General features: G+C 42.1%; 1 protein-coding gene across 5 annotated transcripts in view; it reads right to left on the reverse strand.

Moving 5' to 3' along the window:
• Nucleotides 1-7,027: 7,027 nt before the first annotated feature.
• Msl3 (MSL complex subunit 3) overlaps nt 7,028-15,453 on the reverse strand; it is a 21,045-nt gene continuing 12,619 nt past the window's right edge. For all 5 annotated transcript variants that reach the window (XM_021153585.2, XM_021153586.2, XM_021153584.2 and 2 more), the window contains 3 exons: nt 13,921-14,020; nt 10,279-10,363; nt 7,028-8,316 (listed from right to left, as the gene is read on the reverse strand). In XM_021153585.2, coding sequence (XP_021009244.1) covers nt 8,217-8,316; nt 10,279-10,363; nt 13,921-14,020 — 285 coding nt within the window. In that variant the 3' untranslated portion in view covers nt 7,028-8,216. The remainder of the gene's footprint in view (nt 8,317-10,278; nt 10,364-13,920; nt 14,021-15,453) is intronic.

The following is a 15,453-nucleotide window of genomic DNA, read 5'->3' on the forward strand; positions in this document are numbered from 1 at the left end:
TATGCAGCTGTACAACAAAGAGAACATCCTGTCCCAAACAGAATAAAAGACGAGGACACCTGAGGGTGTCCTCTGACCTTCACATGTGTACCATGCAAAACGAATCCCTGTCTCCCTCCACAAAATAAGCAATAAAACAAAACAACAAAACCAAAACAACTTCCCCCAAGAGCAACACAATTGTCAGCACTATCACATTACAGACATTTCTATCATACTAAAGAAACTGGATACCTCTTAATCTCAATTCCTTCCTTCCCCACATGCTAACAATCACTAGCTCACTTGTTATGTATGCTTCATATAACTGGTATTATACAATGTAATGTGTGGCTTTTTGTTCGGTTTTGGAGGAGTGAAAGAAGCAGAGTCCGATGTCACCAGTTATTCATGAAGGATACAGGAATATCAACAAGGAGAGTTCTTTCTTCATCCACCTGATGCCACTTTGAACCTAGTAACTACTGCCACAGCAGTTTGGCACAAATCAAGAGTGCTGAACTAGGGGCAGACAGAGGCAGAAGTAAAGGTGTCTCTTGAGGTAGCTGATCCAGCACTGTGAGCTGAGAAGCAGAGACAGGGGACTTACAGGAACCTGGAGGATCATATAACCTAGCATATGGAGCAGTAAACAAGAGCCTTGTTTTCAAGGAGCAAAGCATAGACCAACACTAGAGGCTGTTCTCTGACCACCATCATGGCAAGTGGACACCTATACCCTTATGCATGAATATGCACACATGCACACACACACACCACAATTTAAATAAATGGAACATTGGGCCTGCTGAGGGCCACATTCCACACCTCACTTCTCCTTAAAATCCTTCTCAGAGTTTCCCAAGGAAAGAATCATACTACACATACTGTTAGCCCAGGAAAAGATCAAACTTTGAAGTACAGTTTTACCTAAATACAAAAGACTTTCTGGGGATGAGAAAGCTGAGAAATTATGAGCTAAACGGGAACTGTACATACTGACATCTTATAGAAGATGCAGCATTTAATCTTTTTCTTTTGTTTTTCTTTTCCCTGACTCAAACAGTGAATATCATCCCCCCCCCCACTTTCATGGTGTTTTATAGTCAAATCTGTCTCCTGCTTGCTGGAAAGGAAGTAGAGAATGATTTAAAGAAAATCCCGCAGCATCAAACCCAGAAGTGATACAGAAGCTCAGCTCGGGAGAGTTTTTGTGGAGCATTATAGAACTTGTCTCTCATGCAGGCTGCTATCATCCTTGGCTTTGTGGCATGGAATAAAACACTCCTAGCATTGCCCTACACTGGAAGGTTGCTTTGATTGGCAGATTTTGAAGTTAATGATTTGGAAGGTGACCAATGGCCCAGAATAGCTCTTGAGGGCTGTGGTCAAGCCTAAAGTGCTGAGATAGCTCCTTCCTCTTGACCCACAGCTTGAGAATGAAGTTTAAGTCCAAAGTTGCTGACATCATTGTTATTATTTTTGGTGCTGAGCATTGAGCTCAGGTTCTCAATCGTGTCTTCTCACAGAGCTGAAGCCACAGCTCCATCTCGCCAACTTAAAATCAAAGAAATCAGCCCTCCATTCTGCAACTAACAGACTCCGATTAGCCACTCTCTGAGTTTGTTGAAGGGTAATGTGGACTCTAACTCAAATACTGTTCTGGGGATGGAAGAAAGAGAGAATATGGTGACATTGGAAGAAAAAAAATCTAAAAGTAGTAAGGTCATGTTGATTGTTGATAGACAGAAATCAGGAAGCATGGGGCTGGAAATGTGCCTCAGTTAGTTGGTAGGGTGTTCATTTTGCAAGCACATTGTTCTGGGTTTGATCCCCAGCACCACACAAACCAGGTGTGGTGGTAAATGCCTATGGTCTAAGCATTCAGGATATGGATGAAAGAGAATTGGAAGCCCAAGTCATCCATGGCTGCATAGTAAGTTTGAAGCCAGCCTGTGCTATACAAGACCCTGACTCAAACAAACAAACAAAAAAAGAAAACAACAAAAACAACAACAAAATCCAGAACTAGTAAGATATCAGCTTAAAGGATTTCCTAACAGTGACTTGAGTTCCATCTGCTGGCCTGAGGCATCTACTTCCCAACACCCTTAAGTGTACCTATAACAACGCTGTTCATTTAGCACTTATGTCATAGTTTTTATTAAAGCCCATCTAACAAAGGACTTGGATGCCCAAACAGAGATATTCTGGTACTTTCTAGGAAAGAAAACATTAATAAAACTCTTGAATACATAGGCTGGTGAGATTGCGTGCGTGTGTGTGTGTGTGTGTGTGTGTGTGTGTGTGTTTGTGTGTGTTGGGGTGGGGGGTAAAAAGCAATTGCTATCAGACCTGATGACTTCAATTCAGTGCCTGGAGTGTGCATAGTAGAAAGAGAACAGACTCCCAGAAGTTGTCCTGTGACATCCACCCCATACACACACATACACCCATGCATGCACATACACAGAGAAATGTAACATTAAAAAAAAAAAATCTTGAGGGCTGGAGAGATGGCTCAGCGGTTAAGAGCGCCGACTGCTGTTCCAGAGGTCCTGAGTTCAAATCTCAGCACCCACATGGTGGCTCACAACCATCCATAATGAGATCTGATGCTCTTCTGGTGTGTCTGAAGACAGCTGCAGTGTACTTACATATAATAATAAATAAATGTTAAAAATAAATAAATAAATACATCTCGAGAATGTGGTTAAATCCTAGATAAATGAATTTCTTTTGCAATCAGCCCTCTGATTTTAGAATTGAAAAAGGGATACTGTGCTTTTTAACTGTGCAAACAATAAAGACTTAAAGTTAAAAAAAAAAAAAAGGCCTATTTTTTTTTAAAGAGCAGAATGAACCAAATGGCCAAACAGATGGCAGTTTCAAACAGTAAGAACCCTGGAGGACTCGTAGGAAGGATGGAGAAGATGGGGAAAATGAAAAGACTGCAGAAATTGGCTCTGAATCAGCCTCTCTGCTACCCTCTGACCAATAGAACTTAGTTATTGTGTTCTCTCAACTTGGAAAGCATTAAGGGAATGTAGTTTTAGCATCAAGACAGATCTTGGTTTGCTTTTGACTTTGGCTTCTAACTAATCTATTTCCTTGATTATGTAAAATATATCTTCCTTATGCAGCTGTCCTGAGAGGGAAAAAATACCTACAGAAAGTTTGTGCTTGAGCCTATCTTCATCTGTATCTCATTCCCAGTCTTATTTCTAATAGTTGACACCCTATTCCCCACTCCCAAACCCAGTATTTGATAACTTCCCTGTACAAGGTGTGGGCTGGGAACCAGCAGTGTCAGCAGCCCTGACACTCCTTAAAAGTACAGACTCTAGGGTCCCACCCCTTACCTGCTGAGTCTGAACTCACATTCTAACACAAGGAAGTGTGAGCATTGTCTAAGAAAATTAGACAATGGGATGGACTGCTTTCTCTGCCTGCGCCCTTTCTCTCCTTTCCTTTGCAGTGTGTACACATTTGTGCATGTATGTGCAGAAGTCAGGTTTCTTTCTGCATTGCTCTCCATCTTATGTTTTGAGGCACTGAATGCCTTGCTTGCTAACTGGCTGGACTGGCTGATCAGAGAGCTCCAGGCTCTACTTGTCTTATGGTTAAAAACACCTGCCTCTTAACTATACTCAGCTTTTATAGGAGTTTTTAACAGATCTGAACTAACTTCATCAGGCTTGTGCAGCATAAACTTTATTGACAGAGCCATGTTCCCATCCCTTCCCCTCCATCTCTCCTCTCCCTTTCATTCTTTTTCATTTTCCCTGTGAAGAAAGATGTCATAAGTAGGTTTTCCGAGTGATGCATATTGATCATGTGTGTGATCTGGATAAAATTACCTGGGACACCCTCTCCATTGATGCCCTGTCACTGATCAGAGGGAGTGGGGCTAGCTAGGCATCATATTCCAGACCCGAGAGGTAGGTAATTCACTAAGAGACTGCACATATATGCACGGTAGGCAAGCATTCAAGCACTGCACTATGTCCCTAGCCCTCGTCTTACATTTTAAAAAATGTTACCTGATCTAACGTGCATAGCCAGTTTCTTCCCTGCCCTCACATTGCCTCTTTACTCCCTTGAGACAGAATTTCATGTAACTCAGGCTGTGCTTGAATTTGCTTTGTACCTGAAGGTAATCTTGAACTTCTGCTTCACCTCCTGGGTCCATGACTGCACCTTTTTAAAAAAACAATTTTGTAGTCTGACAATTGCATACATGAGTATAATATATTCTAATTACCCTCTACCACACACCTCTTATCCCTGTTCCATCCATGTTACACCACACCACACACACACACACACACTTCCTTTCCCAGGTTCATGACCTTTGGTTTTGTTTTGTGGCCTATTTAGTTTAATAAGAGCCATCTGTGTGACAACTGAATTGGTGCTACCCACTGGAGAGCAGTGTAGTCATCAGTGGGTACTCAACTGATTTCCCCCTCCCTGGATCTACCAGTAGCGAATATTTCAGCACTGAAAACAGTGAGGATACTGCAGGTGCACAAGCATTAAGGCAGCACCACATAAGTCAAATGGAGAGGAATCCTAACGACTACTCCCCCAACCTCCATCTCCCCATCCCCACCAATTCCTGTAACAAAATACCCGACCAAAACAGCTTAAGGAAGGAAACATTTATTTTGGCTTACAGTTTGAAGAGAAGCATTCCATTATAGTAGGGGAAGTCATGGCAGCAAGACTGACAGTTAGGAAGCAAAGAGAGATGAATTTTGATTTTCAGCTCACTTTGTCCTTTTCATTCAGTTTAAGACGCCAAGTCCTAAAATAGTGTCATCCACATTTAGGGTGGGTCTTCGCTCTTCAGTTAAACTTCATAGAGACATATCCAAAGGCATGTTTCCAGGGTGATTCTGATTCCACCCAAGTTAATAATCAAAATCAAGCATCTCTCGTCTACCCCAGCCAACCTGACACCCAAACATATCACTACATCATAGCATTCCACCTCTGGCCCCCAAATTCTCATTTTCATCTCACAATTCAAAATACATTTAATCCCTTCTCTAAAACTCTCCATAGTCTTTAGCAGTCCCAGCAGTGTTAAGCAGTCCAATGTCTTCTCAGAGACTCAAGGCAATCTCTTATTTGTGAACATCTATAAAATCAAAAACAACTAACAAAGTCTCAATAAACAATGGCAAAGAAGAAACATTCCCATTCCCAATAGGAAGAGTGGGAATTACAACAAGAAAAGATATGTCCAAAGAAAGACCAACACCCAGCAGGGCAAACATCAGATCCTGCAGATCTATGTCCCGCATCTGGAGCTCATGGACTCATATGGATTTCCAAGGGCTTGGGTAGTCCCAGATCTCCAGCGCTGCCATTTGCAGCAACTTCTCTCTGGGGCTGGCATGGCTCCATGCATGGGGCTTTCCTCAGGCGATGACCCACAGTTCTGGTACCTCCAACATCCTGGGGTCCATACTGCAACTTAGACTTCACTTTAACATCTTCACATAGTAGCCTCTCAGGGCTAGTTTACAGAGACTCCAACCAAGCGACACATTGCCTGGTCTCAGTGCTTTCTGGAACTCTAGTGCAAGTCTCCATGACTCCTCCACACCTACATCTTTCACACCTGTATGCCAGTACCATGGGAGTGATACTACAAAGTTCTGCTGTGACCTGGGTCCCTTAGCCTACAAGTATATTGGCCTGTGTGCCAACCATGGGGAAAGGCTTTCCTAGGTAACTGCTTTCAAGAAGCAGAAAACACCATCGGCAGTTTACAATTTCTCCTTTCAAATGAATTCATATTTTGACAAAATGGGGGGTTTATTGGGTGAGGTCTTATCTTTAAGGAACCTTCGCTAATATCTAATACAGAGCACAAGGTTTCTCTTTAATGTTGCTAATGTCTTTTAACAAGTACTGCTGCTTTCTCTGGATCTGCCTTGCCTACACCTTTAAATCCATCCCTTCCCCTGCCAAACTGACACATCTGTCTTCTTTTGCCTCATTTGTGCTATTTCTCACTGGAGACCTAGATGACAGCAGTAGTCAGTAAATATTATACAGCCTCAACGCTAAGCTTACTTCAGATTTCTTCCACCAAGTGAATGAGTCCATTGCTTTAGAATCTAGCCTCACTCCAGTTCCTAGGACATGGCACTTATGGCATGGCCTGATACCAGATTTTTTGCCAGGTTATCACACAAATGGCCTGTAGCTCAATTTTCAATAGTCTCTTTTTCTCTCCAAACCCCTGTGAGCCAGATCTCCACTGTCCACGTTTGTCTTGGCATTCTAGTTTTCCAAAACACCAGCAGAATAGCCTTTTAAACTCTATTTATAGCACTCTAAGGCTTCTCTAGCTCAAAGTTCCAAACTCTCAGCTATAAACCAGTTCCAAATGCCTATGTCCCACATGGTCCGGCTTAGCCACAACAGCCCCACTTCTCAATACCAATGTTCCATTATGAATCACTTTTGTGGTTGCTGTGAGAAAATACCTGAGAAAAGGGTTTATTTTGCCTCCCAGTTTGATGGTCCAGTCCCTCATGGCAGAGAAGCACGGCAGCAGGAACATGAACCCATTGGTAATGTTGTCAGGAAGCAGAGAAAGGTGAATTCTGGGATACCAATTAATTTCTTCTTTTCAGTGGGTCTGAGACCCCAGTCCACAGAATGGTGGTGGCCATGGTCAAGACGGGTCTTTCCTCTTCAGTTCAAACTTTTCTGAAACAGTATCATAGACACACCCAGAAGTGTGTTTCCACAGTGATTCTGAATCCATTACATTGACAATTAAAATTAAAAATCACACCTACCAAGAACTTGAAGGCTGTTCCAATCAGTTGCCACCAACGTGAGTCTGTGTTAGCAACTAACTAAATGCAGAGGGGAAGATGCCTTCCTTAGGTGATCTGGAGGTAGTGAATCTTAGTAGTCAGTGATGCACAAGGCACTTTAATGGGACAATTTGAGTCAAAAGTCCTTGAGGCTCCTGTTGTTCATGACCAGTGGCCTTTGGAAATTAAAGTCAACTAAGCTAAACCGTAAGAGAAGTGCTTTATTTAATGCTTTCATGGCTTCGGTATCCTTTCCAGGCCTTTAGAGCTCTCTAAACCAGAGAGAGAGAGAGAGAGAGAGAGAGAGAGAGAGGGAGAGGGAGAGGGAGAGGGAGAGGGAGAAATGGAGAGGAGGATTAAAAGGATGACTACAGATCACATCAGCTGGCCAACTTGGGGAAGGATAGATCTGCATTTGACCTATCAGGACCCAGAGACCAGCCACAAGTTGGCACAGAGTCACAGTGACTTCTCATAACTACTAATAGTCACGATGCACAGAGGGGCCAAACCAAAAAGGGAAGGACAAAAACGTACAAGGGGCAAACAAATGGAAACAAGAGTTGGGAGTGAAGAGGTTACCCGACTAGTTGCCCTGAAGTAAAAAGAACCAGGGAAGGCCAGAGCAAAACTCCTCTTGCTTCTTTCAAACAAAACTGGCAAAGCTTTATTTAGATCACCCAAAATAACATTTCATAGAAAAGGAACTATAACATTACATAGCAGAGTATGGCTGTAAAATCTCAAACAAGACAGGCAATGCTTTATTTAGAGCAACAAAAATAATGTTTCTGAGAAAGGGAACTGCTACAAGCAATGCATAGCTGTAAGTTCTCTTTTGCCACCCATATCAATTCCCTCAGAAGTACTTTGAGAGTGCTTTGCGGCTTCCAAGCACTGACTAAGATCTGGTGAACAGAAAACAGTTTTCAAAACCATTTTTGTTTAACATTAACAAGTAATCAAACAGTATGGTCCTTGCTAACAACCACCTGCGCTGTCTACCAGAACAATGTTTAACCTAAGCATACGTTCGTGAACACATCCCTATGAAGACGGCGATGGCTGTTTTTATCCTGCTAGCACACACAGCTTGTGTAGCAGTGCTACTTTGGAATATGTTCAGGCACCCAGGAAGTAATCAGTACATTTTTTTTAAAAAAATGATGAATTAATTAATTAAATCGACTCCCTCCCCATAGGCATGGACCACCATGGTGAGCGCAGAAAATAATTCTTAACAGAAATAATAGAATGTGACGAACTCAAAAAAACATAGCCTGTTTCTGTCAGAGTACCCCCAGGATAGGTCTAGCATCTCATTAACACTTCACCTGGGACCTAAAGTATAAAGCCACATAGTGCAGTTGTTTTTACAGAACCATCAAAAGTTTAATAAATTGCCCTGGGGTTCTTGGTGCTGTAGTGTGCCTCACAGGCAGCGACATAAGCCGACTCCGGGAAGAAGTCATCATGGTATTCTGCTAAAAACCTAGAGAAAGAATAATTAAAAAGGCACCAATGAACATCATATTAAGAACCGAACACCCTGAAGCTAAATATTAGCTGTCAGCCAATGAAATGTGAAAACATTTCAACATTTTTTGTACTAGAAAGAAAACATGATTCTATTGATTACTTCCACAACACTCATTAAAGTGGCTTCTGTCAATCACTATTCATCTGAATCTCTTCATCATCAGTGTTACAGAACTGACTATGTGCATGCATTTGTGAAAAATAACCTCAATAAATCCTTTCCTGTTTTCCAAACTATAAAAACAATACATGACAAACTCAACGTCACTCAAGAAATTCACAAGGCTAATTATACAGACTAAGTTACAGCAAAGCTGAACAAAATAACCAATACCAGTACTTTGCATACTAAAGGTTAATTACAAGACTGGATGACAGTATCACTGTGGAAAGACCAGTATGTCTGAAAATGGCTGTTATCATGTGATGAGTCGCTAAAGATCCTGCAATACACTGATGAAGGGACTTCAGGCCAGAGTCAGGCAGAGTAGCTTATGCCTGTGGTTCAAGCATTTGGGAAGCTGAGGTGGGAAGACCACTATTTATGGCTATCTGGAAGTATGTTATGATACTCTAACCCCCCCCCCCAAAAAAAAGCCAAAACAACAAAACAAAGCAAACAGATCCACAAGACAGAAAGCAAAACAAAGTCCAAGTGGATTTGGACTAGGAGAAGCATGCTGTAAAATCTACCATGAATCACCCTGCTACCTCCAACCTGTCCAAATCTCTTAAATTGTCACATCTCTCTAAATAAGAAACCATGTCAGAAATCACTTGACAGCTAAGTACTTTCTTAAAGGTCACTGTTGAGTTCCTTGATTCTAATTGCTGCCATTGCCTACTTTTTTATATAAAAAGGGTATTTTTATTTACTCTGAGTTTTATTTATAAAACCTATGTTATTTCCTACAGTCCTAACTTCTGCTTTGTATAAGGAATACTTCAAAGTCTGTAGGCTTCCCTACACTAACCTGCAGTCTCTTCACACATGCTTAGTGCTATTTGCTTTTAGTACACAAAATGTTAAGTTAAACACAATTGTGAGTTTGTCTGAAGGGGGCATATGGGAGGGAAGAGAATATTTATAAAACCAGTTTTCAGTGACATGCTGAAAGTGTAATTATATTCAAGGACATCTCATTCAAAATTCTGATGGAAAAACACCGTTTCAAACGTAAGACTGATTATTTCTGGGTAGAGTACTCTACTCTCGAGACTCCTCAATCAGTCAGAATGGGGCCCAGTAGAAAGAAAACGGCTCCCTTTCAGGTCAAGTAGCTAGGCTGACCTGAGTGGGGCAAGGTGAAGACCAGCCTTGAAGGATAAGGTAAGGATGTAATTAACAGACATTTGGATAGCAGAGAGGGACTAAGTGACCAAAGGCATTAAGATGGGCATTAGAACCATGGGTCAAATATTCTATTAGATAAAAAAATGACTAGCTATATCAAGAGAAGAATTCAACACCTTTCTCTGAAATCATAAATGCCAGCACATACTCAGAGTTGTTGATTATCATTCTAGGCTAATATTTAAGTTAATTTATGTACGCATGTCATAAGAGGCCAATGTTTACAGTTCTCCTGATAAATATAAAATTAATGTCAGTATATTTCTATGTCAGAAAATTCATTTTCTGCTTACTGGATTATCCAGCTGGATTATTGGAGTGACACCTCAATATTCTTGACCCAGAAACTGGAGAAATGAAGGATAAAACAGACATAAAACCAACAAACAAACCAAAAAAAAAAAAAAAAGAAATCCCTTTATATCATATCTTACTCTATTCAGTCAGAACATATCATGTACTGCCTATATGGAAAATACCACCTTCCATTGTGCTAACCTTAAGCCTCAGAAAGTCACAAGTTTGCCTGTGGAGGTAGGTGTGACAAGGTAATAAAAATACCTCAGAAAGAGATCAAAGTGCTTCAGTAAAGCCTTCAGATTCTTCTCAGAGAAGGACATCTTCCCAAGGATTTCTGGAAGTTTCACTAGATTAAAAACAAAAGTGTTTGCAATCAGCAGGATGCCACATTGGGCAGGACTCATTGTGGGATCACCTGGATTACTCTTCCTACTTTGGGGACTAAAATTAGCATCTACTCTAGGAAACAATCAGTTACCGAACAAACATAGAGTGTTAAGTCTATGAAACTAAAGTATATCCAATGCTTTTTCTTTAAAGAGGAAACCAGGTTTCCAAATTAGTTACACACTTACAAGATGTCCATAAACTAGCAAACTGGTTTTATAAAAAAAAAAAAAAAAGAACCAAGCAATATGAGGCTGCTATAACTGAGGGCACCATGAGCCCCCATTTCCCTTTGACCATCCATGGATATGAATGAATGGTTGCTAGGAGGGAGAGACATTTCTTCAGTGGTGAACCCACTGGTAAATTGCCCTTGTTTCCTTTCTTAACCATGGACCTATCAGCAACTCTAATAACACACACACACACACACACACACCACATGGAAATAGAAAGATGAATAGTTGGACAAGAGGTAAGGGGGGGGGTGACTATTCTATGATCACCATGCATTCTACAAACACATGAAAATATCAGTGTGTGATGGTTTCTATATGCCCAGCCCAGGGAGTGGCACTATTAGAAGATATGGCCCTGTTGGAGTAGATGTGTCACTGTGGGTTGTTGGCTTTAAGACCCTCATCCTAGCTTCCTGGAAGCCAGTATTCTGCTAGCAGCCTTCAGATGAAGATGTAGGATTCTCAGCTCCTCCTACACCATGCCTGACTGGTTGCTGCCATGTTCCTGCCTTGATGATAATGGACTGAACCTCTGAACCTGTAAGCCAGCCCCAATTAAATTTTGTTTTTTATAAGACTTACCTTGGTCATGGTGTCTGTTCACATCAGTAAAACCCTAAGACAGAACTTGGTACCAGGGACTGAGGTATTGCTGTGACCATGCTTTTGTTTGGAAGAATGTGGATTTTGGGACTTTGGATTTGGAAAGTGGTGGAGTGCTTTAAGTTGGGCTTAATGGGCTCTCCTGGTAGAAATATGGGAGACTTTGCTGCTAAGAGTAATTTGAACTGTGCAGACCTAAGCCAAAAAGGTCCAGAAGAGAAGAATTTCAGTATGTGGCCTAGAGACTGTTTTATGGTATTTTGGTGAAGAATGTGGCTGCTTATGCCCTTGTCTGAAGAGTCTACCTGAGGCTAAGGTAAAGAGACTTATATTAATTGCACTGACAAAGAAAGTCTCAAAAGAGCCCAGCAGAAACTTTGTTCTCTGGTTAAGTCTCATTAAGAGCATTTTGAACAAGTATAGCAAGCTTAGAAGGAAAAATATAAAATATATGGCTTGAGTATAAAAGGGATCCCAGGAAGTGAAATGGAGGTAAGCCCTGTGTTCTTGGAGATAACAGATTAAGGGAGTAGGACTTTGGGGCAAGATCCTACCCAGATAAATTTAGACCCAGGTATGATGGTACACACCTTTAATCCCAGAAGATAAAACCAAGCAGATCTCTGAGTTCAAGGCCAGCCTGGGACAAAGCAAGTTCTAGGTGAAGGAAAGCTTAAATCCAGGCATGGTGGTACACACCTCTAATCCCAAGAGACAGGCATGCAGATCTCTGCATTCAAGGTCAATCTACAGAGCAAGATCCAGGTCAGCCAAGCTTAGGAGGAAAGGAGTTAGCAAACAGAAAGCTAATGATAATGTAATAGAAAAAGGGGGACATGTTCCAGCTCCTGCAAACAGCAGAATTGGACAGCTTAAACCATGTGGCTCTGGCTTTAGAGTGAAAAATAGAAGGGACTACTGACACAACTGATGCTAGTTAGCTAGATCTCTTGTGAGACTAGGCCGGGGCCTAGCAAACACAGAAGTGGATGCTCACAGTCAGCTATTGGATGGAACACAGAGCCCCCAATGAAGGAGCTAGAGAAAGTAACCAAGGAGCTAAAGGGATCCGCAACCCTATAGCTGGAACAACAATATGAACTAACCAGTACCCTGGAGCTCTTGTCTCTAGCTGCATATGTATCAAAAGATGGCCTAGTTGGCCATCAGTGGAAAGAGAGGCCCATTGGTCTTGCAAACTTTATATGCCTCAGTATAGGGGAATGCCAGGGCCAAGAAGTGGGAGTGGGTGGGTGGGGGAGTGGGTGTGGGTGGGTGTGAGGGACTTTTGGGATAGCATTGGAAATGTAAATGAAATAAATACCTAATTAAAAAAAAAAAAAGAAAAGAAGAGACCAGCATTGCTGAGGTAAAATCTTCTGGGAAGTGTTTTCTGAGAGCACAAAAAAGCTGTGTTCCAGAGACAGCCAAGGTTGCACCTTGTGCTGCAGCTGGACTTGGTAATGCATAAGAGTCACCCATTTGGTACTGGTTTTGAAGGCATGAAGAACAGCTGAGGCTCAGCACTGTGAGAGAGATAGAAGGCCATTGGTGAAGGTGCAGCTTCAGTTGCAGTTGATGGCCCAGGATTGAAGGGATCATGCAAAGAATCTGAGGCTTGGTACTAGGAAGAGAGCCTATGAGAGTCTATTGGTGAAGCCTAGTTGCAGCAGAAGACCCCAGTGCATTGGAGATGCCAGTACCATGGTATAGTCACCAAGAATAGCAGCAGCAGTGGAGTGGATCAACCTGAGCTTAGAGTGCTACAGAGGGCAGAGCTGGAGAAGTACTGCCAGCCCTTTGGAGGAGGCCAGATCATGTGTGGATCCCAGATATTAAAACAAGAAGCTGTAACACTGAAGTTGCCTTGGAGACCCCATGATGTTTGAGATGCCAGAGTCCTGGACTATCTGCTGAGGAAAGCTGCTAACAGGGAGTGGAACCAGCCCAGGAGAAAGCAGTTGTTGCAGTCAACAAAGATGAAAAAGGAGTTGGAGATCTGATGATGATGTTGACATCAGACATAGAGATGCAGAACGTGGGGTTTCCCCAGCTGGTTTCCTGTCTTGCTTTGGGGATTACAATTAAGATACTGGATGAATCTCAGAAGAGACTTTGAACTTTAGACTTTTAACATTGTTGCAACTGCTATAGACTGTGGAGACTTTTGAAGTTCGATAAAATGTACTTTGCATTATGCTGTGTTTAGGTATCCCCCCGCCCCATAGACTCATGTGTTTGAAAAGCCTATGGGGACCAAGGAGTGGAATGTGGTGGTTTGTATATGCTTGGCCTAGGAAGTGACACTATTAGAAGGTGTGACACTGTTTGAGTAAGTGCTTCTCTGTGGGTGTGGGCTTTAAGATCCTCATCCTAGCTGCCTGGAAGCTAGTATTCTGCTAGCAGCCTATGAAGATGTAGAACTCGGTTCTGCTGCCTGGACCATGCCTGCCTGGACACTGCCTTGCTCCCACCTTGATGATAATGGACTGAATCTCTGAACCTGTAAGCCAGCCCCAATTAAATGTTGTCCTTATAAGAGTTGCCCTGGTCATAGTGACCGTTAACAGCAGTAAGATCCTAACTAATACACAGTGAAAGCTACTATTATATGTAATTAATACATGCTAATGAGAAAATCAAAACTGGAAAAACAAAGAATAGAGATTCTTACCAAATAACCGGAGCAAATGCTGTGCACCATAAATGTACGAAGGGGGAGGTGGCTGGTCTCCTGGCGGATAATTGTCAGGCACAAGTTTCCAAGACAGGACCTAGAAAAAAACATCACTTAAAGGCTTCCTTTATTCCAAATAGAGGCTCTCCTAAATAGACTTCTAAATCTATGACAGTAAATAATATGGAAAAGATGAAACTATATTGCTACATAGTGAGCACAGGCCTCTGAAAATAAATGTGAGGGTCAGAACGACTTAAAATTAGATTAATGAGATACTGGATTTTAAACTTTTCGACAGTGCTCATCTTCTGGGGATACATTCCATCTTGGTGGGCAAGGCATGCTGGCAGGATTGGGAGACTGGCTGCTCACACTACATCAAGTCAGGAAGCTGAAAGTGGGCAGGAAATCTGGCCAGTCTATAAAAACTAAAGGCTCAGTTCCAGTGACCCACTTCCTCCAGCAAGCTCCACCTTCTAAAGGTTCCACGATCTTCCCTAACAGTACCACCAGCTAGGGACCTAGTGTTCAAAAACGTGTCACATTCACACTATCACAGCCACTGAGCCCTCCTCCCTCAAACAGGAAATATTATCAAGAATATATCAATTCCTAGCTCTTTGAGTCATTTTGGAAACTAAGTTGAATCATATCAGAGTTAGTTTATCTACTTTTACTCTGATTTTCAGACTGCTAGATAGACTGGGAATTTTGAAAAAATTGAGAGCTATCTTTCAGAACTCTGTGGTGAATTTCTCTAGAAATACCTTAGTCCATCAGCAAACCAAAGCCTAGTCCGTTTTTGTTATGTCTCAGCTCTATTACCACAGAAGAACCTATGATGCAGGAAATCCTCTGAGAAAAAGCAGAAGGGTGCCCAACCACAAAACATCACAAATGCTGGCACCGTCAACCTGAATACAACAAACTAGAAGTTCACAAGTGCTCTGGGATGCCAGGAGGAAGGCCTCAGCCTCGTTTAAGCTTCTGCAGCCTTCATGTAGATTTCCCATCTCATCCTTGGCAGCTAGTTCTAACTTCTTCACACCAACTTAGCATCGAACCCGGTGCCACAAACACAGGAAGCTTAGAATTGCTTCTGAATCGAATGTTGCTCAGAGGGAAGAGATGGGCATTTGTAATTAGTACAGAGATTCTCCATGAGAACCAAAGTGCATCTTAGCCAGCCATGTGACCATCCAGACCCTTCCCAAATTCCATCAGCAATTGGTATTCGAAGAAAGGGCCACGAGTGCTTTGGATAAATAGCCCTGGCTAAAACCCATCGTGGAAGAGGTTCTGAAAGGTCCTTAAAGTCACTATAGATTCCTGAGTCCCAAAAGCCTGCTGAATTTCACTGTTTACCACAAAGCATCCTGCTCTACCATTAACCACTAGATGGCAGCACTGACCTGAGTGGAAGTGGTCTTTGCCTGACTGTTCAGAAGCCCTTTAAGAAAGAAAGAAAGAAGGAAGGAAGGAAGGAAGGAAGGAAGGAAGGAAGGAAGGAAGGAAGGAAGGAAGGAA

This window comes from Mus caroli, chromosome X, assembly GCF_900094665.2.
Source record: "Mus caroli chromosome X, CAROLI_EIJ_v1.1, whole genome shotgun sequence".
Classification (NCBI taxonomy): domain Eukaryota; kingdom Metazoa; phylum Chordata; class Mammalia; order Rodentia; family Muridae; genus Mus; species Mus caroli.